Source organism: Gastrolobium bilobum, unplaced genomic scaffold, assembly GCF_033153095.1.
Source record: "Gastrolobium bilobum isolate Gb01-03AN ecotype WA unplaced genomic scaffold, APGP_CSIRO_Gbil_v1 utg47001, whole genome shotgun sequence".
NCBI classification, from domain to species: Eukaryota; Viridiplantae; Streptophyta; class Magnoliopsida; order Fabales; family Fabaceae; genus Gastrolobium; species Gastrolobium bilobum.
In genome coordinates this window covers 64,510-90,856 of record NW_026900005.1, presented here as the reverse complement: position 1 = coordinate 90,856, position 26,347 = coordinate 64,510, and the positions used below count along the sequence as shown (strand labels likewise).

Below are 26,347 nucleotides of genomic sequence, written 5' to 3'. Positions count from 1 at the left end.
AGCATGATCGCAAGATAAGGAGAGATAAAATAGGTATAATATGATAAGGTTAAAATTGTATTTAAAAATTTATATTATCTTTTTTCGCAATTTTTTTTTATATTCTTTTAATTTCTGCTTTTTTCAAAAGCAACCAACTACTGGCTATAAAAAAAGCATCATTTTAACTTTTATTTTAATTTTTTTTTTTAAAAAGTTGTCATCCAAACATCAAATATTCTCAAAAGGACTTTTATTTAAAAAAACCAACTTTTTTAGGAATATAAATCCATCCAAACAGGCACTTTATCTCCGGTGAGCTCAAAATAACATCGTTTTGGGGTTATAAGATTAAAAATTATAATGATTAAGACTAATATAACCCTGCAGTATATTATAATTACAAAAATACCTTGATTTTCGTCCCAAAACGACGTCATTTTGGGCTCACCGGAGATAACTTATCTACATTGACCGAAGAAATCCTTTACCCTTGTTTAAATAGTGGGATGTGGATAGTTATTTTGTTTGTTTTGTTATTTGAATTTCAACTTTAGGCGTTAACTATTAGTGGAGCCTATCTAGTGTTAGTGGATAGTTATTTTGTTGGCTTGTATTATCTAATTTTAAACTTTGAAATATTTAAATAAAGATCATCAGAAGAATTATTTGAAAAAAAAAGCACTTTGTACAATAGGTCAGGCTTCCTCAGTAAAACCATTTATGTCTTTGGCAAATTCAAGGAGATGTTTAACAAACTCTCCAATCGGCTAGATGCTCTAATATCAACCACCAAACTTTCCGAATTCCATTGTTCTTTGACATTTATCTCTTTCTCTCTCCACCAAATGAGCGACTCCCCTCAACATTACCATGAAAAATTTATATACGGTCAAAGTATCTCATTCAAATAATGCCCCTCAACCAAGACCCCACTTTCGTTTAGACATGGGATATCCAATGAGAAATTCAATTCTAAAATTCTTTAAGAAGAAGAAAGAAAGCGAGAGGACATTTTTCAATCAGCAGCAAAGGAGAGGCGGGCATGGATATTGAAGATGATTCAATTACTTGATCTTGATTTTACTCTTGATGACAAGAGTAATTTTTAGGGGAGGGAATGTTACAGTTTTTTATTTTTATTATTTTATTATTATTTTATGAATTGTTGGTTTGTTTAAATAATGCGTTGTGGGTAGTTATTTTGTTTGTTTTGTTATTTGAATTTCAACTTTAGGCATTAACTATTAGTGGAGCCTATCTAGTGTTAGTGTGGGGTCACTTTGTTGAATTGTATTATCTATTTAAACCTTGAAACATTTGAATAAAGATCATCAGAAGAATTATTTGGAAAAAAAGCACTCCGTACAAGAGGTCAGACTTCCTCACTAAAGCCATTTGAGGCTAGACTTCCTTAATAAAATCAAATTTCTATTTTTATTTATTGTGTTTCGTAACAGTAAACATCATCTCATGTTGCTGCACGAATATGTTTTGCTTTATGCAACTGCCAAAAAAACAAATCTTTTTTGTTTATGGCTTTAATGTTTCTACAATGCATGCATATAAGTTATATATATTTATTTCCAAAAAGGCTGTTATAATCTTGGAATAAATTATAATTATAAAAATATGTTGATTTTTGCCCCCACAAAGATATCATTTTGGGCTCAATACAAATAACTTATTTATATTCACAGCAGAAAAAACGAACAATTTGTTTATACATTAAGAAGAAAAACTAGAGAAAACATTTAGAAAAGGCAAAATGTTTCTCATGTTTGTTGCATCATAGACATGTTTTCCAAAACCATAAATTTATATTTGTTAAGCTTGGTCAATTCATAGGCAAGTCTAGTGAATTATATTAAGAGATATTAAAATTAATGGGTTTCTAAATGTTTTCTCTTATTTTTCTTCGTTGTGAATAAACAAAAAGACTTCCAATTTTAATATTATGTTGAGAAATCTTAAAATTGTCTTACAATTTCATTTTTTTAGTTAGTTGAAGTAAATTTCTTTCTACTTATATTTAAGCCTAGTGAATTTCTATGTAACACCGATACTGACACGTGACACGATATGACACGACACTCCAACACGTTAATTCTAAAAAATATTAAATTTCGACACGTTAGGACACGTTTTGATATTAAATAATTTTTTTAATTTATATAGTATATATTATATTTAATATTCAATAATTTAACAAAAAAATGAATCTAAACTTATAATATTCATAAATTTTGCAAAGAAACATAAGATATCCCAAATATTTATATTAAACTCAATAAAATGGTAATCATAATTCAACAAATCTAATAGTTGGAACTAAAAACTTAACGCAATGTAACCTTTGAACCTTTTTTGAATTTCTATAACGCGTGTTGGAGTGTCGGAGTGTCCGAGAATGTCGGAAAGTGTCGGACACGATACGTCAAGGTTTTTGAAGTGTCGGTGCTTCATAGGTGAATTCTTACATATTTTCCAACATAATAAAAATTTAGCTCATGTTTGGGGATATTATTATGTCCCAAATCAGTAAATTGAGTTAATAAGGAAACTTAATAACACATAATATATAAAATTATTTTACTTAATATTTAGTATTTTAAGTTAGGTAGCTCTCATGGGCTTGAATACTAAAAAAAGAAAAGAAGAAGTCAAAATAATAATTTGTTTTTTGGTTATGAAAATAATAAAATTTAATTTCTATTTTTTTTTTCTTAAGTGCTGTCACTAGTCTAGTGGTAAGTAGTAACCAAATGCAACGATGCGTTCTGCTGCTGTCTTTCTTCCACCATTCATGGTTTTAGGGTTTCAAAATTTCAGTTTTTCATTCATTTCTGCATTCACATAGAAATTGCAATTTAATTTGTCCACAGTTTCCTTTCCGTGACACGAGAAATTGAAAGACTTCGATAGCATTGCTCGACACGGTACGATTTTTTTGTCCCTTTTTCTCTGTCAGAATTGCATGCCAATCCAATGTAAAAAAAAAAAAATCATTCTTTTTTGTCAGTTTTGCATTCTTGGGCTCTTTGTTTTTCTTTTTTGGATATTTACGATTCTTCCTTCCATTGGGGTTTTTTAGTTTTCTGTGTATTGTTGTTGAGAATTTGAATTTTTGGGATTCTGGGGCTTATTATTTGTGTTTGGGAATTTTCCTTTCATTGGGGTTTGGGATTTCTGTGTGTTCTGTTTCTTGGTTGCTATGCTGTGTTGTGTTACGTTATGCTTTGCATTGAGATTTTGAGACCTGAACAGCATGCACATTGATGTTGCAGTGCCAATGACTTATGTGGATGAGGATGCTTCTTCTGGCTCTGCAGATGATGTGATCATCTTAGATGGACACAATTGTCAGACTGGAGTGCCATCTAGTTCTTGTGGTGGCCGGAAGAGGGGCCGGAAAGCTGCCGGGAGTGCTATAGTGGATGCCATGCTGGAGATAGCAGCTGCCTCAAAGATGAGGGCAAGTGCAATTATGAAGAATAAGGACAGATTCTCTACAAGAAAGTGCATCAAAGTGTTGGATGAGATGCAAGGTGTTGATGAACGGATTTACTTTCATGCTTTGGATTTGTTTGAGGACCACCCCAATGCCCGAGAGGTTTTCATCTCTCTTAAGGGTGAAAAAAGATTGCCATGGTTGCATGGAAAATGTGGTGTTTCCTCTAGTTGAATTGTTTGAGAAAAATTTCCTTGTTTTTTTTTTTTTGGTTTAAAAATGGTCCCTTACTTTTGTACAGTTAAGTAGACTCCAAGGGAATGATGTTATGTTAGATACTATTATTAATTGGATTTTGTGCTTAAAGCCTATGTTAATTTTTAATGAAAAAACAGCACTTTGTTTTTGAACTACTGTTTGACTTGTTTTATGCATGATTGAGATGCTTTCTAAAGCTATGAACTAGATATATCAAACAGATATATTATCTTGCAGTTGCACCATTCGAACTCTTGAACTTTATCTTTACAGATACACCAATTAGCATGGATGATATTGACCTAGAATTGGATGAAATGGAACTAGTTGCGGCTGCTGCTGGATACTATTACTATAGCTGTCTAACTAAACAACCTTCCCGTTGTTTATCACCTAGGAGATGTGAATTCATGACAGAAGTGCTGAATGGGCACGATGACTTTTTCCGGGAAATGTTGCGGATGGACAAGCATGTATTTCACAAGTTGTGTGATATTCTCCGTCAAAAAGCCATGTTACGCGATACTGCTGGTATAATGATAGAGGAGCAGTTAGCAATATTTTTAAACATCATTGGCCATAATGAACGTAATAGAGTGATTCAAGAGCGGTTTCAGCATTCTGGTGAAACCATTAGCCGACATTTTAATAATGTATTGAAGGCTATCAAGTCACTGTCGCGTGAATTTTTGCAACCTCCTCAGCTCACAACACCTCCAGAAATTCTCAACAGTACTAGATTTTACCCATATTTCAAGGTTCCATTGATCTTTGAGTTCATTCTCCATTAATATTCTTTATTCAATTCAAGATTTCTTCTGTGTTTTAATACTTGTGCTAGTTTACTTACCTTTCCCCTCCCTCCCTCTATAATTTCAGGATTGTATAGGAGTAATTGATGGTATGCACATTCCTGCACATGTTCCAGCCAAAGATCAATCTCGATTCCGAGATAAGAAAGGTATCCTATCTCAAAATGTGCTGGCAGCATGCACATTTGACTTGCAGTTTATATTCATTTATCCTGGTTGGGAAGGCTCTGTCACTGACTCACGTGTGTTAAGGGCAGTCCTTGATGACCCAGATCAGAATTTCCCTCAAATACCTCAAGGTTTGATTGCATTTATATCTGTAGTTTTAAGTTTAATATCTGTTCATGTTACACATTGCATTACTAATAATTTCTTTTGGATTTATTTGATAGGAAAATATTACCTTGTTGACGTGGGGTACTTAAACACAGAAGGGTTTATTGCTCCTTTTCAAGGGGTTCGGTACCAGAGTTATGAATACAAAGGTGCTAATCAATTACCAAGAAATGCAAAGGAGTTGTTCAATCACAGGCACTGTTTTCTGAGGAATGCTATCCTGAGGTCATTTAATGTGTTGAAAACTAGATTCCCAATCCTTAAACTTGCTCCTCAATATTCCTTTCAGATTCAGCGGGATATAGTCATAGCTGCATGTGTTTTGCATAATTTCGTTCGCCGTGAGGAAAGAAATGACTGGTTATTCAGTAGTGTCGGCGGGGTAGCAGTGGATGAACTGTCAGATCTTGATGAACTTCCTGATGTTCAGTTGCTTACTTCAATTCAAGAACAATTTGCATTCTCATTAAGGGATTCAATTGCTGCAGCTATGTGGGATGACTTTTTCAATAAATGGGATGAGTGGTAATTCTTGGCTGGAGAAATGTCATAGCTTGGCGACTCAAAATGTGGGTTTGTTGCAAAAGGTTAGGTGACTTAATCATCTTCATGGAATTGATGACCACCTTAATATGTGATTTGATTTTTAGGTCACAGCTCAATATTTTTTGTATAGTCATATCTTTTGTCAAATAATAGTTTATTTATAATGAAATTGTGAAGTTTGCTTGGGTTAGATGCAGATATTGTTGTGGATGTTTCTGTTACAATAGCCTAACTGCATAGCTTGTTTGCGATGGTGCTATTGGCACTCAGCTTCTCAAACTTAACCTATAGGGCTATAGGTCTCTTACCTGGCTAAGTCTCTAGACATTGCTTGTAACCAAAATAAGTTAAAGCCATTCCAAACAAGAAGGTTCTCGAGTGTAATAAGTGCAAACCATGAAATCAAAGAGTGTAATTTCCCTTATATTTAATGGTACAAAACATATGCAATGTATCTTTGCTTTGAAATAATAAATAGACTATTCATAAAATATTTCCATTTAAAAAAGTTCTGAAGCTAAGATTGATAATTTTGAAGTAATGTCGTAATAACAGCCAAAATATTTTTAGATTGTTGGATTGAAACAACAACGAAGGGGGCGTAACAATGTCCTTAACTTTTTACAGTGTTTTTTTTAACGAACAAAGCAAATGAACCCTTACAATGAACTATTAACTATACTAATTTTTAGAAAATAAATAAGTAAATAAAGAAAAACACATTCTTCAATTAACATATTTGTATCAAATCATGTACTGTATATCTTAGTTAACAAGCATTGGATCACTTAATCAACCTTTCATACATAACAATTGCATGACTTGAATTTAAATTTCAGCTTCCCAATTTGTGGCAATCTATAATGTCTTGTGCCTTTTCTAGTTTTCCAAAACAGTTTTTTAATTTTCAGAATGAAAAAAATGAAAAAACATATTTGATAATATCTATTTTGTAAGAAATAGTTATAAAAATTAGATCTACTTTTTAGTTTTTAGAATCAAATTTATAGAACACATATTTCAGTTGTTTTTATTTCGTGTTTTGACTTTTAACTCAAAAAAAAAAAACATCTATTTCGTTAGTTACTTTACAAAATAATTTTAAGAATAAAAAAGCAGAACACAATCAAACAAATTCTATATTCCTATTTGGATTTTAAAGTTTTTCTGGTCATTGTCATCCTTTTTGTCACCTTTGTTCCTCAGTCGCCTTCATTCTAGCAACAAGCACTATATTTTTTGACCTGCCACCGATGATCCCAAAATCTTAAAAGTGTCTCCTCAAGCCCAGCTCAGTTTTGAGTATTTTGCTCTTTTAAAATTATTTTGTTCCCTTTTCTTCTCAAATTATATATCAATCTTATTTGAGTCGCACCTGAGAGCCACTCCATACCACTGATTAGTAGAGGGAAATGAAATTGTATTCAGATTCCAAACGCATCACAATCCCCTCAACAGACCTGGCCTCCCGATTTGTATAAACGGTTCACTATTTGTTTCTGTTAGCTTGCAGAGTATAGAATCAGTAATCAGTGCATGGCTTCGACACTGGTTATTGATACTCACCTTTCAACTGGCACTGTTCACACCTTTTCTGCCATTGTCTGATCGAGGAATAATATACACTATCATAATTATTACGTAATAAAAAAGAAGAATCAATTCTAAATTGGCAAATAAAATTATGAGTAAATACTATTTTTGGTCCCTAACAAAAAAATACAGTCCTCACTTTAGTCCCTTACAAAAATAAATTAGTCAGTTAGTCCCTAACAAATTCAAAGTGAACCCATTTAGTTCAAATCGTGATCCCTCACAAATTCAAAAAAGATCCATATTAATCCTTCAAAAAGACTAAAATAGGTCCACTTTGAATTTGTTAGGGACTAACTGACTAATTTATTTTTGTAAAGGACTAAAGTGGAGACCGTGTTTTTTGTTAAGGACCAAAAAAAATATTTACTCTAAAATTATAAAACATGTTTTTTTTTAAAAAAAACTTGGAAGATTTACTAAAACCCCCGTCTTTGTCCTAGCTAGATACAATCTCGCCCTATCGATCTTTGTCTCAAATAGGCAGTTTGACTCTGCTGGTCAAAGACCTCAAGATAAGATCATAATTTAGAAAATACACATGGCACAACAATTTTATTAAAAACCAAAAAAAAAAAAAAAAATTATAGTAACATCAAAATACTATCCTTTTTGTAATTTTACATCTTTAAAAGTACACAAAAGAACGCATTTTATCAGCACCGTAACACCCCTCCACTTTCAATCCTCCGTTCAAAACATTGAAGGGCAATGTACTAATTCTTCGACAAGAAATGCACCCGAGCAAGGGTATATTCCTTTCCTGCAATCCAAACACCAGTTTGTGACCATTGTACATCTTCCCAGTCCAGGTTTTCCTCCAGCACCTACGCCAGAAAATGCGAAATTTTAACTAAAGTACATTTGCCATCTGCAATTAATTCGAATAACATTATATGTAACAAATTGAGTGATCCTGTACATGTTGAAGCAAGCCAAACAAGGACCACAAGTTACATAAAAGGCCTCGGGATTTTATGCAAAAACTGAAACATTAAGCAAAAAAGCAGACCTGCGCGGCATATTGATAAACAAACAAAAGAGTAAATACTCTTTTTAGTCCCTAACAAAAAATACGGTCCCCACTTAATCCCTTACAAAATAAAATAAAATTAGTCTCGAGGTCCCCAACAAATTCAAAATGGACCCATTTAGTTGAAATCGTGGTCCCTCACAAATTCAAAAAAGACCCATATTAGTCCTTCAAAAGAACTAAAATGGGTCCACTTTGAATTTCATAGGGATCAACCAACTAATCACTTTGAATTTCATAGGGATCAACCAACTAATTTTTTTTTGTAACGGACTAAAATGAGGACCGTGTTTTTTTTTTAAGGACCTAAAAGAGTATTTATTCCAAATAAATTGAAGACTAGTGACTTGAGCATTTGGTCCAACGGTCATCAGCTCCAAGACCTACAATGTGACTTCCCCCTCTACCTTTTAAAGAGACCCCCCATATTCCCCTTTCCCCCTTCATACGCCGTACAACTATTTAAATGAGAAAAAGAAGACTAGTAGAGGCAAATAAGGACATTCAAAGGTAAAAATAAGAGTTACTCATAATTGACGACAAAAATTCTGTAGAGATTATTATTCACATGCCAGTGGAAAAGAAATGAAAGATCGATTCAAAAATACCTCCACGTGTTCAAGAGGAAGAGGGATGCCAATCGTACGCATCACCTTCTGAGGTAGAGGCTTCTTACAACGAGACCAGCGAAATACATCAATCAAGACATTATCAGAATCAGCTTTCTCACCATTTGTCGAGTGTGGGTGGTGATTTTGAGACTTTTCTATATCTGGGTCATGCAACTGAGTTGCTGGTGTAGCCTTCAACACTTTGTCTCCAGTATAACAGAGCTCATATCTACAAAGAATTGACTCATATATAAGTACAGTTTCTTCATAACTTCAACTAGACTACCCGACTTCAATAGGACCATGGAAATAGACTAACAGTTGTCAAGACCATCATCATGGAACCATTGAGTTCCATAAATTAAACAAGAGCTATTTTTAAAAAAAAAAAAATTATTATATAAAAAGAAAGGATTTATCGTTTCTCCATCAACATGAGATAAAGTTATTCCATTAACTCTAAAGCTACGTCGTTTTGGGGATTGGGGGATTAATGAATGGTATTTTAGGAATTTTATTTGTTTCTTGATATATAAATTTTACCAAAAATACCCTTTATTAATTCTCCCAACCCCCAAAACAACGTAGTTTTGGAGATAATAGAGACAACATCATCTCATATTGATGGAGAAACAATAAACCCAAAAAAAAATAAGAGCAATAACAGTGAAATTTTCCTCAAATGGATATTAAGAAGCAATTACTGAAAGAGGGTGACAATCCAATACGGTTTCACATTTATAAGAATATGACAATTGCATATGGCCCTTAATAGCTACTGCAGATAGATTTTTTTAAAGGGAAATCAAATATGAAGCCTATAACAGTTGACATACAGATAACTCATTTTGGGCAAGAACTTCCATGTAAAAATTACCTGCAGGAGTGTGTCTCCAGATACAGAACTTCTCCCTTCTTCAAACGAGCAGATGTATAAAGAGGCTTTTTTAGACCCTTGTCAGCAACAATGCTTATACTATACTTGATCCTGATGATCATTATAATCAATAAATAATAAAAACAAGATATGCTGCAAAACAGAACTGTTGCATCTCATATCAACCTATATGAGGATATGAAATATTAATATTATAACCCAAGCAAAAAGCTCAAATATTTTTAATTTACAAAAATACCACTAACTTGGCTTCTATTCTCTATCACAAAACACTATTATTATATTAGACAGTACTTTGCCATCTAAAACTAGCATACCAAGGCTCATTGCAGAGGTTGTACTGTATTGTGACTTCTCGTACAAATCTTTGCTGCCGCAATGCATTCTGAAGAACAAAGGACCAAGTAAGATGATAACAGAATGTGAAATAAATGTTAGTTCAATTTTAATGCAAAAGGTTTGTTTATTATAAGACACTGGACAAACCGAAGCTGCAGCCCTGGTGGTCATTGTCCGCTCAACTGTCACTGGTGCAAGGGTGGGCTCAACAGTTGATGTATGTGTAAGGCAAGGTTCAAGATCAATAGTTCCCCCGCCTTTCTGAAAACCAAAGAAATAAAAATGGTTAGAATCACCATTATGTATTTAATATTGACGTAAACATTCCCGGCACAACCATCCCTTTCCATCCCAAATATAATGTCCTCGTTCTACGCAAAGAATTTATATAAAACTAGTCAGCAAACTCTCCCAAAAGACATGAGAGATATCAAAGAGATAGAAAAGGACATGATATTTGGAATGGAAAATAGTGGACTGAATTATATGATAAGCATCTAAAGTAGACTAGGTTACAATAAAGATAACACATAATTTTAGGGGGCACAAGTTCCAAAGGATAAAGGACTTTGTAGGGCTTTGGTTACTACCTTCACAATGCAGCACCGCTCAATTCTATAACTACAACCAATTGCAGCACCCCAAGCACGGGAACGTACATTGTTTCTCAGGGTAGAAATATAGCCTGATATTACACACAAAATTTAGATAATTCAAATAAAGCTTCAATGGTAAAAGCAATATCAATCACTGCAAAGGAGTGAAACCAACAAAACTGACTGATTTCCCCCACTATATATATATATATATATATTACAAACAAATTTGATTAAGTTTCAACTGGGTGTGCGTGGTGCAGGAGACATGACAATTTGTGATGCAAGAAGTGCTTCTTTTTTATACATGGAGTAGCTTTCCGATCAAGAGAGTTAACCCCCTCCCATATAAAATCCGAAGACCAAGGGTCTGAACCTCATTGATAACCTTCCACATTTAAAAGTGCCTACATCTTCTTATTGTTATCATTAGAATTTGTATGTATAAAATTTGTTGAGCCATTTGAGACTTTCAATCAGGTCCTGCAAATCTATACTTTACTGACACTCTGCCATCAATATTTTCTTGTTCTTTCTTTCTTCAACCATCTGCCCTAAATTTCCTTCAATTTACAAAATGGTTTTGCACTAAAAATAATAGCTACTCTAGCATGCATTTAAGTGTTGTAATCAAACATGTAATGAGTTATATGTTTCTTTTTTATTCAGAATTAAAACTACTAATATGATAACTCAAGTTATAGCTATTAAATGCTAAATTTAGTAAGCAGATAAGCCATGGAATGTATTGTACTCAGGTAAATTCAGAGCTTCAAGTCTTAGAATATAAAAAATGAAATAGCTCCAACTCTCTCTCTCTCTCTCTCTCTCTTTCTACCCCATTCTTCCGCTGGTACATAATTTACAGTCAACATCCAGCGTCACAAAGACAACTCCAAAATTTCCAACTTCAAGCCAAATCAAGTTCCTTTTACTCAATAGTTACATACTGCTCAATTAATGCTAAGATCAGTATGATATTTTGAGTTCCATATTTACTTATGGGTTTGGTGTTTGTCCTTTTAAAGAACATAAAATTGCGTCCTTTTAAGTGAAAGAAAGAGATACACAATGAAAATCATGGGGGGAGAAAGTGGGTATTTTTTTTAATTTAAATTTCAAATACGAAACACTAATTTAACTAAAATGACCATCCTTTAAAAGGACAAACATTTTTCCCTTTAATTATTCTTAAAAAAATAACTACTAAACCTTTCAGAACTACTAAATGGAAAACCCAAGATCAAGTGGGAAATTCCATTTATTTATCACATACGAAAACTATTGAGTTTTAACCATAAATACATTCCCAGTTAATACTTCAAGACCACTTAGATGCAATTCAATGTTATTGAAGACAGCAGTGCCAAGACTTTACTAGACAATGAAAAAAGAGTGCATCTTTCTGATCTACGTACAATCTTGCGGAGGAAGCACTCGAATGGTTGTGCGCAACTCTTGTATGGCCATGTGAGGAGGAGAAGCTGTTGGGCGACAGTAACCTGTATGCATGAGAACTATGCAACAAAATTGCAACATCAGTACTAATTTCAAACATCTCAACTTCAGTCATTTGCAATCAAAAACTAGCTGCACCCTTTTTGTAATAATACATACCAGCAACAAGATCTGAGTCATATGTGTACACATCAGTACCCCATAGCTGGCCACCTCTGACCTGAACATAATAATCTGAACTCTCAATACTTTGTATCGCATCAATAACTAAAGAATATTTAAATTTCGTACCTTGAGTTTCAAATTTAAACATATAGATAAGATTAAAAAAGGAAAAAATAAATAAATAAAAGACTCTCATCTCATCATATCATTTCATTAACTGAAGTATTTAACCAAATTCCTGCCAATGGCAAGCAAGAATCAACAAAAACTGTCCATAATAATCACAAAACAATTATAAAATGGACTTTACACTTTAGATTCAATGTATCAACAACATAGTTATCAAATGCGGATTGCGGCATGTCGCAATCAACCCCGGGTTGCGGTTGCGGAAATAGCAGAATAGATATATGACAGAAATAATGGCAAAAAGAAATATTTTTTAAAGGCAAAGATAGCTGAAGTGACAGAGAGAGATGCGGATAGACTAAAAAACCCTTGAATTTTTTCGGTTACACATTTAAATTTAGGACAAAATTGACATTTTGCCGTGTGACAGCAATATGGCCGCAAATGCGGTCGCAATGGCCGCTATTGCGTTCCGGTGCGGCGCGGTGCAGTTTCTTACAGAGAGGCACCACAACGCCCATACGACGCGGCTTGCGGCGCAATTAACTACTATGATCAACAACAAGCATAAAATAAAACCAAAGGGATACCGGAAAATGTAGAAGGGTAATGAAACACACTGTATCTAATAAAGAGAGGGCAGAATGGTAATTTTATTTCAATAAATGAGATTCAAAGCTTTTCGATAGAAGCGTTTATTCAACTTCTCTTCGTTCTTCTCTCTTTCTTCATTTTTTTTTTTAATTTGCTTCCTTTTCAACCAAATTCCAAGCATCTTGAGGAAAATTTAAAGCCCTACCCATTTTTTTTCTTGGAAGTGATTTTCGGAGTTAAGGAAGTGCTTTGAGAAAAAAGGGACCCAACTCACTCCTTAAAAATTGACTTATTTGACTCGTAAATCCAATATCCAAACATTTGAGGAATTTATATTTTTGACAGATTTGATTTGGGTAGGTGTATTTTTGAGCTTTGAGTATAAATTTAGGGAATTTACCTCATCTCTGTACTACCTATTGTTAGTATTGTTAGCTTATTTTTATATAATTTCTAAAGGCATGTCAAAATATTTGTTGGTGTTCAAATTGGCTAGTTACTACCTCATTTGCTTTCTCCAGAGCCACTGGAAGTGATTAGTGATTTAGTTGATTAGTGATTAGTGATTTAGTTGACTCTTCAGAGATGCGAGTGAATAATAATTATGATAACATATTTTATCATTATCATTATTTTTGAAATTTTTTGTATCGATATAGTTTAATAACATGCATGGGGAAACAATTATTTTATATTGTAATTGATTAATTATAAGTTTATATGTTATGGATTTTTATATAATACCATGATATTTATATTTTGTGATATTAAATATTATTAACCAAAGTTATCAAATGCGGATTGCGGCATGTCGCGGCCAACCCCGAAAAATGCTATAGCGTTATAGCAGGTTGCGGTTGCGGAAATAGACGATAGATATATGACAAAAATAATGGCAAAAAAAAACATTTTTAAAGGCAAAGATAGCATAAGTGACACAGAGAGAGAAGCGGATAGACTAAAAAACCCTTAAATTTTTTTTGTTACACATTTAAATTTAGGACAAAATTGACATTTTGCCTTATGACATCAATATGCCGCAATTTGGCCGCAAATGCGATCGCAACGGCCGCTATTGCGTTTTGGTGCGGTACGGCGCAGTTTCTTGCGGCGAGACACCGCAACGCCCATACGGTGTGGCTCGCGGCGCTATTGCGGCGCAATTAACTACTTCAAAAATGTCGGATAGAATTTGAATATGAAATGTTTACTTTGAAAATATGAGATTCGAGAATTTTATTTATCATTTGGAGAAAAAGAGCTATTAACCCTCGACCCACAAAAAAGAAGGCACTCACTAGTCAATTTTCCAATAACAAAGAGTTTGATCTTACTTGGCGGTTTGTTGCAGTAACATTCTCCGCTGGTATCCGAATTTCAAGAGTGGGGCCACTATTAGAGCTTTCACCATTTTTTTCCACTTGAGATTGAGAAGATTCATATTCCTTCCACAACTTTATCAGTTCTTGCATGCTTTCACCAACTTTATAAATAACAGAAGATACTTCTGCTTTAGCTGAAATACCAGAACTTACATATAATGAACATGCAAATGAAAGAATAGAAAAATATCCAGCTCTAATCTTTTCCTCTCCATCAATAAGTACCAAAATAGACACGCACATTATAATAGCAACCCATCACACAACACAACACATTAAAAAGGAAGTATAAAGGAGATGAGCCAATCTGAGAGGAGAAAATATATCATAAAATATAAGTCCATGGGCTATTCAAAGCAATTTATATTGAAACCCGAACTAATTCATGAAGGCACAGATCTACAACAAGCCATATAACTTCGAGCCAGTGAAAAAAAATATGATATAATACCTTGACACCTGCAAAATAAATAAACAAAAGGTAATTACTAAAAGGAAAAAAATAAATAATACAAAGGACTATAAATCCAAAAACCAAAACGGTACGAATAAATCAAAGTATCAAACAAGAGACATCAACTTCTATCAACATGGTGCTTCAAGGCACAAGGGAGTAATGAAGTGCAAGCTGAGGAATATAATTGTCAATTTGACATAATAAGAGAAAAAAAACAAAATTAAGTTCTTCTTGATGTGCAATAGTATCTTCTATTTAGGGATTGTAGATTATGTAATTAATTAGGATTTAATTTGTATTACTTTCCTTATTTCCCTAGTTTCTAGGTTTGCTTATTCTCTTAGTTTCCCAATATCAGGGATTGTAATTTCCTAGTTTACCGTTATTAGATCGTAAATCCTACATAAATAGAATGGGATGCTGAGGAATTCTTCAAGCATTTCACAAATCTTTTTGTACAAAAACAACCCTGAATTTCAACTTAGCCTATTGCTAGAGATATAATAAAATCATTCTATGCCTTCACCTAACAACTTAAACTTTTGGGAAAGTTGATTCGTGACACCCATAAACATTTTCATGGGCTATTGTAATTCCATGACTAGATTTCTTTTTTGATTAAAAACAAAAATTTGAAGAACTTTTGTGATACAAAAGAATACGAATAACTAATACACAAATTCAAATGCACAAAAATTCCTCCAAAGGCCCAAATATTAACGTACCTAATAATATAATAATGGGAGGAAAAAAGTTTAACGTCAATATAACCTTACTGTTTTTAAGTTCATTAAATCTAAGTATATTCTTTTTAAAGTGTTTACTAACCGAGCTGATTTGTTTGCTGGTAAATTCACTTATCGTTAACCTTACAAATTTACTTATTGTCGTTGTTCCTACAAAATTTTAGGCTACAAAAATACCCATAAGCAATTGTTGACGATTACTGTGCTGCCCCCCTAAAGGTGCTTTTAACTCTTAAAATGTAGACATTAGCATCCTCCCAAAAGCAAATTCTAGAAAAAGAAGAATAAAAGACTGAAAAATTTATGCTAATAGGGCTCAGAAGCTTCATCTTTTAGAACTAAAAAATCACGTAGAATAAATTAAAAATATATTTGAAATGAAAAGATACTTATTGGATAACTAAGTTCTCACACAATAATTAACCAATAAAAGTAGAGGAAGAAAATACTCTTCATTGTCTTGGGCATGGGATCTAAAACGAGCCTCGCGATTGGCCACGTGAGGGCTTCCCCTTGATCTTTGTATCCTCTTACGATGCTGAACATTATAATTATGGACTTCCCTCTCCTTCTCTCCAGTCCCTTCCCCATCAGCACATCCGTCTTCTGATTGCTTGTCAAATTTAGTTCGCTTTTCAGGCCGATCACCTTCTAAATCAGCATCCCTTTCTTTCCTCCTCTCTCTAGCTTCTCCATCAACATTTTTCCAGCTGTCAACATCTTTTTGTTTCTTCTGTTCTGGTAACACAATTTCTTGCTCTGGAATTTTTACTGATCCATCACCAAGTTCCTTCTCATTATTTGGAACCTCTTTCTCCATTACATTCCACGAATCCCTCTTTATATGATCTTTTTCCCTCTCTTTTGAATTTTCTCTCTCTTTTGGAAGATCTTTCTTCTCCCTCTCCCACTTTTCTACATCTCTATCCTCTTTGGCAGCTTCTTTGCTGTCACCACTACTATTGTTAAGTTGTGTACTGTTTCTGCGATCACTTCTCTCTTTTTCCCTGTCCACCCAGTCACGATGCTTCACATCCTTTCTTTTTCTCTCTTTAAATCTATCCTCACTTTTAGAATCAATTTTGTTTTCCCCAACAGCCTCATGAGCTTCCAAATAGTCCCTTTCTTCTGCTGTTGAACTATCCTTTCCAACTTCCACAGGTGTATTTGCACGTGACGTATGCCAGGAATCCATACTCCCACTAGGGGCATCAGAATATCTTTTCCCCTTATAATCTTTTAAAGTCAAGTGGCTGCTTCCCGCACCATAGCCATCCTTCTCTGTCTTAATGTCACCTTTTGAATCATTATGACTATCCCGTTCATATCTGCTATCCTTGTGGTCATCACTTCTAACTTCAAAACGCACATCCTTCTCACTCTTAGCAATCTGAGAATCCCTTCTTGCTTCACCATGTAACTCCTTCTTATCTGCCTTCATATCACGACTCTCAAACCGGACATCTCTAATCTCCTTAAAATCCCTTGATTCTATCCTGTTATCGGTTCCGATGGGGTGATCTGCATGAGAATCACTCGACGATGATGGCATCCGATAAACTGAGTGAAGAGGAGATCTTCTGTCTGCATCACGAGGTTCAATACGGAGCGCCTTTCCCGCCCGGGAATCCTGACCTATATCGTAAGGACTATGGTGGTCATTCGAAACCGATGAAATCATCTTGGAATATGTACCCGAATCTTGATGTGGGTGCTTCGAAGATGGTTGAACAGTCTCTTCATGAGATCTCTTAGGTACACCACTCATATTGAAAACCCCAAAACAGTCATAAACCTCAAAAGGTACTAATGTGACAGCCAAGATAAATCCTATCACTGCTGTCCACTAACTCTATTGAAGTCGCTAACTGCAAGCAAACAATGGAAACAATATAAGGCCACAACAATTTTCTCATGTCAAAACAAATGTCGTAAGCACTCAAGCTCATTGTACGACATATATAACAAATACAAGCAATGACAAAGAGGTCAACGAAACAGTAATTGACAAAGCAACGTCTTCAACATAATCATCATCAAATTAACAAACATACAAAGGCAATCATAAAAATCTAATTGCAAATATTTAATTATTTATCAGACACGGTATTTACATGCAAGAACAATTACAATTAAAACGCTATAATTAAGTTCAAATACCATTTGACCAGAGTCAAAACTTCATGAAAAAAAATTCATCATCATTTAAATACAGAAGAAAATCAAACCTAATTTAACCAAACAATTGCGAAGCTGAAGTCAAAAGAGTGTCAGATAAACCGAATCTAGAGAAACGATGCTTAATCGAAATGAATCTTGAACTCGTAGTGATAGAAAATGAGGAAAAATTATATAAAGGAGAGGGAGGAGTGGAAGATGCAAAGGTAAATGAAAATGCAAATGCAACTGAAATGCAATGAAAATGAAAGAGTGAAATAGTCAAGGAAAGTAGAAAAAGAAAACCCTAAAAATTGTATTGAGAGAAAGAGAGACTCAGTGTGTGGGAGTTCACCTTGATTATCGGTGATTATCTTCTCTTTAGTGTAGTTTTTGTGCGTGCGTGTGCGTGCGTGTGTCGGGTTTGAAGAATGTAAGAAAAGGGTTGTGTGTGTCTGATTGTGAGACTCACCCTCTGTGTATATATATATGAATTGCTTCTGCCGAAAATGCGATAATAGGGGAAAATTGAAAAAGACACTGCGTTTGCTGTTTATTACAATACATGCCTTAGGTTAGTTAGTACTTTGGACTGGATTATTGGCTTATTTGGACAAGGATTTTTTTTTCTTAAAAACAAATTATACATTCCTTGTTTGAAAGGCTTTTATTTTTAAAGTTAAAATTATTTTGTATTTAAACATGGTATTTTAAAAAAATTATGTTAAAATTAATTTATATATTGAAATAAAAAATATGTTGTGAGAATTCTAAGAAGAAAATGTTTCATTGAATTGTATTGTAATGAGGAGATGATACACATGTAAGTACTGACCAAGTGTGATTGAAAAAGGAAATAAAAGCAGGCATCACTATCATTTGCGGGAAGCTAACACTAACAAAAGCAGTCATCTCGGCTATCTCAGTATATGCAATGCAAACCAATCTCCTGCCTCTGAGTGCTTGGTATTAAGGATATAAATAGGTTATGTGGAATTAGACTTTGGTTTAAATAAGTGAAGTGTATGTAAAATATTTTATGCTAATCTGGTCTATTAGCTTAGTATAGGCTAAAATTATAAGTCTGGTCTGACATATATTTAAAAAATAAAAGTCTTGACTAGACAAGATAGCTTGTTTAAACCTACTAGATATTCAATCAACGTCAACAACATCTTTATCCTAAACTAGTTGGGGTCGATCTATTAGATATTCAATATTTTAAAAAATAATTAAAATAATATTACTTTATTACAAAATTATTAAAATAATAATTTATTTAAAATAAATAATATGATATAGGTCGATAGGCTCGACATGTAAAAAAAATATTTTCTAAATAGGCTTTTTTTTATGTCTAAGTTTGTTTTATTTGACTATATGGATATAGGCTGAGTTTGACTTGATTTAAGTCGAGTCGTAGGCTCTTGTTAGGCCGACTAGCCCGTTTACATCCCTACCTGTGATGAGATTGATAAAACTTCAAGACAATTTCTTTGGAGATCAAAAGTGGACCATAGGAAGCCGCACTTAATGTCGTGGCTTGGTATGTGTACACCAAAGTATGAAGGGGTCTTAGGTTACGAAATATGTGAGACATGAACACAACCTTTTTGATGAAAATTGGCATGGTTTGATTACCAACCATGACGCACTATGGACCCAGGTCTCGAAAGCCAAATATAGAATGGGGGAAGGCTTGATTCCTCGGATCCAACATGCTGCCAACCCATTAAATCTTTGGAAGGGGTTAGTAAAGGCATGGCCTCGCTTGGTTAAGGGCCTGCGAATAATGCTTGGGGATAGGAAATAAATGCTATTCTGGAATGACAAGTGGTTCCTTGGACTGGCACTCTTTCAATCCACCTATATTTTCCGCATTCCACAAGAGAAACAACATTGGACAATGAACAAGTATGTCACTGACCAAGGAGACTGGGTGTAGGACATCCTTAATCCTTACCTTCCTCGAGAGGCTATCTAGCAGATAGTCAAGATTCCTCCTCCAGGTAGTAATGATGGTCTAGATACTACTATTGGGTCTTTCTCCAGCGATTGGGCTTTTAGTAAAATCATCCTTTGATCACTTTTCACAGGTGGATGATGGGAAACTAAACCGGTGTAGAAAGAAGTTTGGAAGTGGGATGGGTCGTAGTGCATCAAGACATTCTTGTGCCTTTTTGGTAGTCAGAACTCGCTCACTAATACTAAACACGTGGAGAGACACATGACGCACTTTGACACTTATCCCGGATGCCAAGTCCAAGCTGAGGACTATACTCATGCGATTAGAGACTATAGTTGGGTTCAACCAATTTGGGAATCTCTAATCCAGGGCAGATGAGAGGAAGACTTGTTCAACCAACCACTTGCATCATGGCTCTCTATTAATCTATCTAGCCAAAAAAAGATAACTGACTCTAGTAGGTGGAATATCTTGATTTTCGAAGGGAGATGCCTGAACGACGCAAGCACTCTGCATAAAGTCAATTACACAGTAGAAGAGATCATAGCAACAAGAGAGACTCTCATATCAACTAGGTTGTTGCCTCAATCAAGAACGGAGAAGCTAATCCGATGGAAATTTCCTACTTTTGGGTGGGTCAAGGTGAATATAGATGGGTCGAGATATAATGGGGCGTCTAGCGGTTGTGGTTGTGTTATAAGAGATCTGTCAGGGAAGTGGCTTCACGGGTTTTCAAATAACCTAGAAGTTGGATCTTTCCTCATTGCTGAATTATGGGGAGCCATCATAGGTTTTGACCTAGCATGGAAGCTTGATTTTAGAAGAGTCTGGTTAGAAGGAGACTCAAAGGTGGTGGTTGAATTCATTTCACATAGCTGCCCACCTAGCCATCCTGCCATGTCTATTGTTCACAAAGTTAGAAGCACATTTCTAGACCTTGGGAAGTCAACATTTCTCACAACTTCAGAGAGGGAAACAAGGTTGGTGATTGGTTGGCCACTCATGCTATCAACTATGGTTGGAAGACCTAGTTTTTGTTGAAGCCTCGCAAGGATGCATTAGTCTGTTGCTGAAAGATATGATTGGTCTTGGTCGTTCTAGGCTCTGCCCAAGCTAGTTTGTTGTTTTTGTTGCCTTTTCTGTTTTGTTTTGTTTTCCTTCATTCTCCAAAAAAACAAAAAATAAAAATAAAAAGAAACTAGTCCATACTAAATAAAAATGGCAATAAAATTGATCCTAATTGATTGAATCTTATCAATTAAGAATTTGACAAAATCTCTTAATGAATGGAAATAATATTTAGATTTTCTACATTCCCCCTCAAGTTGGGAGGTATATATTGATCATTCTCAACTTGTCAACTAGGTCTGAAGTGGCAGTCAGTTTTCACATTTTTTGTCCTATCATGGTGAACAGGTTTGACCAATGTTGACATCAGCCTTATTGTAGCAATATAGGTTAGCTGTTAGGGAATAAGAGATCTCTAATTTCTCAAAAAGTTGTCTCAATTATATTCTTTCACAAACTCCATGAACTAGATCCCAGAACTTTACCTCAGCATTGCTTCTTGCAACTACATTCATTTTTTAGTCCTCCAAGTCACAAGATTTCCCTACACATAGGTGTAATAGCATGAAGTAGATATTTGTTCCATTGATGAACTTGCCCAATCTGCATTGGTGTAGATATCAATCAACCTCTTGAACCCATTTCTGAAAAATAATCCTCTGCCAGGAGTGTTCTTAAGGTACTTAAGGATCTTGTGGACAACAGTCAAGTGTTTCTCCCTAGGTGAGTGCATAAATTGGCTAACCATGCTTACTACAAAGGCAATGTCAGGTCAACTGTAGTATAAGTAAACAGTTTTCTAACCAATCTCAGATATTGTTCCCTATCTACCTTTTTTTCATCTTTAATTTCTAACTTAGTGTTAGGTTCCACAAGGGTCTTGTCTAGTTTGCATCCTATCATGCATGTCTCCTGCAAAAGGTCAACGATATCCTTTTTCTAAGTGATAGTGATTCCTGAATTGCTCCGAGCCACTTCTTGATTGCATGGACTAGGTAAGTTATGTTGAATGATCGTGGGGTTATTGCCTGGGCTCTTGGTGCTTGCTAGTTTGGTGAGGATGTCTGCCCAGGTGTTCTCTGACCGCCTTATGTATTCTACTTCAACCGTCTCAAAAGTTTGCATTATTTCCTTGACCTTGTCTAGGTAATTGCTCATCAAAAGCCCTTTGGCTTGGTATTCACCTGAGATTTGGAAAGTCACCAACTGAGAGTCACTGAAGACTTTGAGGTGTTGAACTACTAACTCCTTGGCTTGAAGAAGGCCAGCTATGATGGCTTCGTACTCGGTTTGGTTGTTGGTGGTGTTGAAATTGAATGACAGAAAGTGCTTAACTACGACCTTGTCTGGGTTTTCAATTATAACGCTAGCGCCAGAGCCTTTGGCTTTCGAGGAGCCATCTACTAAAAATCTTTATAAAGTTGGCGGTTGTGTCTTGGTGGGAGGGTCTGCACACTAGGCAGCGTGCGTTATTTTTGCAATGAAATCTGTAAGGGCTTGCGCTTTACTAGTGGTCCTTGGTTCGTAACAGAGTTAATATTCTGACAACTCGATCGCCCAAGACATCATTCGTCTGGCGAGGTCTGGCTTGTGCAGTATCTAGCAGATGGGTTGGTTGGTTCAGACCACAATGAGGTGGCACTAGAAGTATGGTCTTAGTCTCCAGGCTGCAAAAATCAGGGTGAGGGCTACATTCTCAACATGTTGATACCGTAGTTCAGTGCCTTGCAATACTTTGCTGACAAAGTAGACTGGTCTTTATCCCTCTTCTTTGGATTCCATGATAAGGGATGCACTTACGACTTCTGTACCAACGGCGAGGTATAGGTATAGAGTTTTGCCGCTTTCTAGTTTGGTAAGGATCGACGGGCATGACAACACAGTTTTGAACTCTTGAAAGGCTTTTTCACACTCATCAGTCCGCTGGAAGCCGACTCCTTTCCTTAGCAGGTTGAAGAGGGGGAGGGATTTATGTGCAGAATTTGCTAGGAAACCGGTGAGGGCTACAATCCGCTTAGTTAACTGTTGTACTTCTTTGATAATTTGAGGGCTCTTCATTTCTAGGACTGCCTTGTACTTGTCAGGGTTGACTTCAATGCCTCTTTTGGTTAGCATGAAACCAAGGAATTTCTCGACCGATACTCTGAATGTGCATTTGCTGGGGTTTAGTCTCATGTTATATTCCCTCAATCGGCTGAACACTCTTTGGAGATGTTGGAGGTGGTCCTCAGATAAGCGAAACTTGGCTTTCATATAGTAAGAACCTGCACCGTTAATTAAGGAATTTAATCAGTTAATTATGTGAAATTAGGAAATAATTCCATAATTTACCCTAATAATTATTATGAGGCTTTAATAGTTATAGTAAGTGATTAAGAATGCTGAAAGTCGCTTTTCAGGAGAAAAGTGCAGATACCGGTTCTGCTAGTCGGTATAAATGCGTACCAAAAAAGTATCCCGGAAAATTATAATAAGTGCACGATAATTACTAGAATAATATATAGGACTTGTAAAACGAGTTTCAAGTTAAAATAATGAGAACTGGTCCCAGAAACTGATACTGGCTATGAAAAGCGCGTACCGGAAAGGTGCTCTGAAAATTATAAGAAAAATATGATAATTCTTGTAAAATTGAGTAGGTTAAGAATCCAAAGTTTATGATTTAAATGCTAAGCGTAGCAATTAAAGTTAATAATGTGTGTTAAAGGCTTAAGTGACTATAAATGCAACTTATGCACAAAACCCTAGGCCATATTGGCTTCCCACGTGAATGCTCAGCTGCTGAGTGCCTCTTCCTTTGTTGTTCATCCCTTCATCTTCACCTTGAGAGCCAAGAAGTCATCTTTCTTCTTGGTTTCTTCATCAAACACTTAGTGGAGTGAGGTGTGAGGTGTGAGGGGCCGAGTTGGTGGTTTTGGTTGTGGGAACCTTGGAGTTGGATTTTTGAGCGTCAAGGTGTAATCTTTTGGTGCAAGAATCAACCTTTGGTGTGGCATTTTCGTGCACCTTCTTGGTCTGCATTGTTGGAGCTGTTTGGAGAGCTCCATGGGCCTTTGTTTTTCTGCTTTGAACCTTGAGTAAGTGGTTCTACCTTTGATCTTGAGTTTAATGGGTTAAAAATGGTGTCTTGGTATGTTTAATGAATTAAACAAGTAACTAACCGTCATATGAACCTTAAGATGCATGTTTAAGCTTCTGGAAGTGTTAAAAATGGAACCTTGGAAGGATATCTTCGCGAAATGCAAAAACTACATTCTGTCGCGAAATATCCGGATATTTGCCTGTGGAATATCCGGATATGGGGATTTGGATATCTGGATATTGATATCCGGATATTGCCAGAGTGATATCCGGATATTGGATATCCGGATATTGGATATCCGGATATTGCCTGTGAGATATCCGGATATTGCATATCCAGATATGTCCCCGAGGAATATCCAGATATTCTAGGTTTACGAGGAACAATAGCGTATTGTTCATCCAGAACTGATCTATGGGTTTGTGGACCCTAGTTTGAGGAAGTTGAACTTCTGTAATTAATTAATGTAAGTCAGAATCATATGATTAAGGGCTTATGGCTTGTGTGAAGCCTTAAGACATAAAACATAATGGAAAGGCGTTGTCTTAATATTTTATGCTTGCGGTGCATGTTTATTGATATATTATTGGTCCATAACAGATTGTGAATCTGCTGTGTTTGGACTTTGAGCTGTGGACTCTTGGCTTCGGGTGTTAGCTTGCAAGGTAAGCTTTTGTGTCATCGGATTAGCTATGTTGTGATTCCACATGTCCCATGGGGGTATGGTTATATGCATGTTGTGTTACATGCTTTTGATATAGAAATCCTGTTGAGCTTTATGTGTTAATGGCTTTTAATATGCATGTGTTGTTCCATCTTGACGGTAAGCCTGAGTATGTAACGTCATACAAGACGGTGATCCGGGGTGGATGCAAGTAGCGTCTTGCACTATGTGTGGGTATTGGACGTATATAAATCCTGCATTTCTCTGGTCAGTAGAATAGAATTGACACACATTACATAATTATCTGCTGCATTGCACTGTTTTAGAAATGATACTGATGAACTGCTTTTAAACTTATATGGCACATGTAAGTGAGCTTGGGGTGGAAGATCCTTGAGGACCCCTTGTCTTACTGAGATTTCTTGTTTAGAGATCTCACCCCACGTTTGGGGAATGCTTATTTCAGGTTCAGGTAGTATGGTGACTGATGCCTCTGGCGGCAGGAGGCCAGAGCTTAGCTGATTATGATTTTACTGCTTATTTGCTAGCATGACTGGACTGGATGTTGTTTATGTTTTCCGCTCTTTATGTTTTGAGTTGAGACTTATGTTGGGCTTTGTTGCCTTATTTGGGTGAGCATGGGAGTTGTCCATGCCACTATGCTGTTAGTACTTTTGAGTTGAGTTGTATAAACTATTAGTTGGTCCGGTCTACGTGTTGTAGTTCCGTGACTAGAGCCATACATTATGTTATTTTAATTAATGAGGTATTTCAGTTAGCTGTTTTATTGCAATTGCATACAAGCGATGTTTTATTAATTGATTAATAAGCAAGTTGGTAATGTTAATGACTTCATAATTGAAAAGAAAAAGATATTCTGCATTTTTAATTAAGCACAGCTTATTACGATAGTATGATAACATTACCGGATATATACGGGGTGTTACATTTATGGTATCAGAGCAATGGTTCGAGTGAAAAGCCTGTATGTATTGCAATAGCTAGGATGTTTGGTTGTGTCTGTATTGTGTGTTTACTCCGTCGAATTTTATTATGATAATGCATATGTAATCACATTGCATAGGTCTGATCAACTCATAATTTGTGTAACTTGTGTAGAGTCATGGTAAGGTCCGGGAGAACACGAGAGACTTCTGAGGATCTACCCGATCCTATCCTGACTGCATTGGCTGAGATGCAGGCTGCTAGGTTAGCCGATCAGGAGGCCACTAGATTGGCCAACGCGGTAATGATGGATGTTGTTCGCGAGGTGAACCGGATAGCCGCTGAAGAGGTTCGTGAAGCGAACCGGAGGACCACTGAGGATTTCCTCGAGGCGAACAGGATGTCGAACATGACGATGATGAGAGTCATGTTGGAGGAGTTGAGGGCTGGTCCTGCTGTAGGCCAGTTACCACCGCCACCACTGCCGCCGCCTCCACCTAGTGTTCAGGATGAGAGCCTGAGTCACATTGGCAGTGCTGCTCATGTCTGAGACGATGAAGACTCTTGTAGAGCCTGCTGAGGATCGTGATGTGATAGATCGCCGGCTGAATGCTTTCAGGAAGCATAAGCCACCTGTGTTTGAGGGGCCTTTGGATCCGATTGCTGCGGCGAGATTGCTGGAATCGCTGGACAAGATATTTCGGGTCATGCAGTGTATAGACCCACAGAAGCTGATGTTCTCGACTTACATGCTGGAGGGCGATGTCCATGAGTGGTGGACGAACACCTCTCGTGCTTTTGAGATGCAGGGTCGTGTTTTGACGTGGCCATTCTTCGAGGAATGCTTCTCGGGCAGATACTTTCCCTACGATGCGCAGGAGAGGAAGTAGGGGGAGTTTGATATATTGGTTCAAGGCTCGATGTCTGTTGACGAGTACCTGGCCAAGTTCAATGAGTTGGTGAAGTTTGCGCACTTCCGGATGGTTCCTCCTACTCCGATGTTTCTGGCTGCTAAGTTCCGCAGTGGACTTAGTGAGGTGATTGCTGAGCATATTGCTGGAGCTGCTTCGAGGGATTTTGGT

At 36.0% G+C, this 26,347-nt stretch overlaps 2 protein-coding genes across 3 annotated transcripts; one reads left to right on the top strand and one right to left on the bottom strand.

Moving 5' to 3' along the window:
• Positions 1 to 2,758: 2,758 nt before the first annotated feature.
• On the top strand, positions 2,759 to 5,718 carry LOC133294826 (uncharacterized). Of its 2 annotated transcripts, none has more exons than XM_061493582.1 (5): positions 2,759 to 2,918; positions 3,312 to 3,527; positions 3,962 to 4,446; positions 4,568 to 4,799; positions 4,893 to 5,718. In XM_061493582.1, exons 2-5 carry the CDS (start codon positions 3,422 to 3,424, stop codon positions 5,363 to 5,365), a joined length of 1,296 nt encoding a protein of 431 aa, XP_061349566.1. In that variant the 5' UTR covers positions 2,759 to 2,918; positions 3,312 to 3,421; the 3' UTR covers positions 5,366 to 5,718. The 2 variants fall into 2 exon arrangements, with proteins under 2 accessions (XP_061349566.1, XP_061349564.1); XM_061493580.1 differs by having other exon boundaries at positions 3,267 to 3,527.
• Positions 5,719 to 7,410: 1,692 nt separating this feature from the next.
• Positions 7,411 to 17,986, bottom strand: LOC133294824 (uncharacterized). Its single transcript, XM_061493578.1, has 11 exons — positions 17,896 to 17,986; positions 15,833 to 17,251; positions 14,133 to 14,328; positions 12,070 to 12,130; positions 11,871 to 11,969; positions 10,447 to 10,541; positions 10,004 to 10,117; positions 9,835 to 9,902; positions 9,497 to 9,607; positions 8,617 to 8,848; positions 7,411 to 7,802 (listed from the first exon to the last, which is right to left on the bottom strand). Exons 2-11 carry the CDS (start codon positions 17,149 to 17,151, stop codon positions 7,692 to 7,694), a joined length of 2,406 nt encoding a protein of 801 aa, XP_061349562.1. The 5' UTR covers positions 17,152 to 17,251; positions 17,896 to 17,986; the 3' UTR covers positions 7,411 to 7,691.
• Positions 17,987 to 26,347: the final 8,361 nt, after the last annotated feature.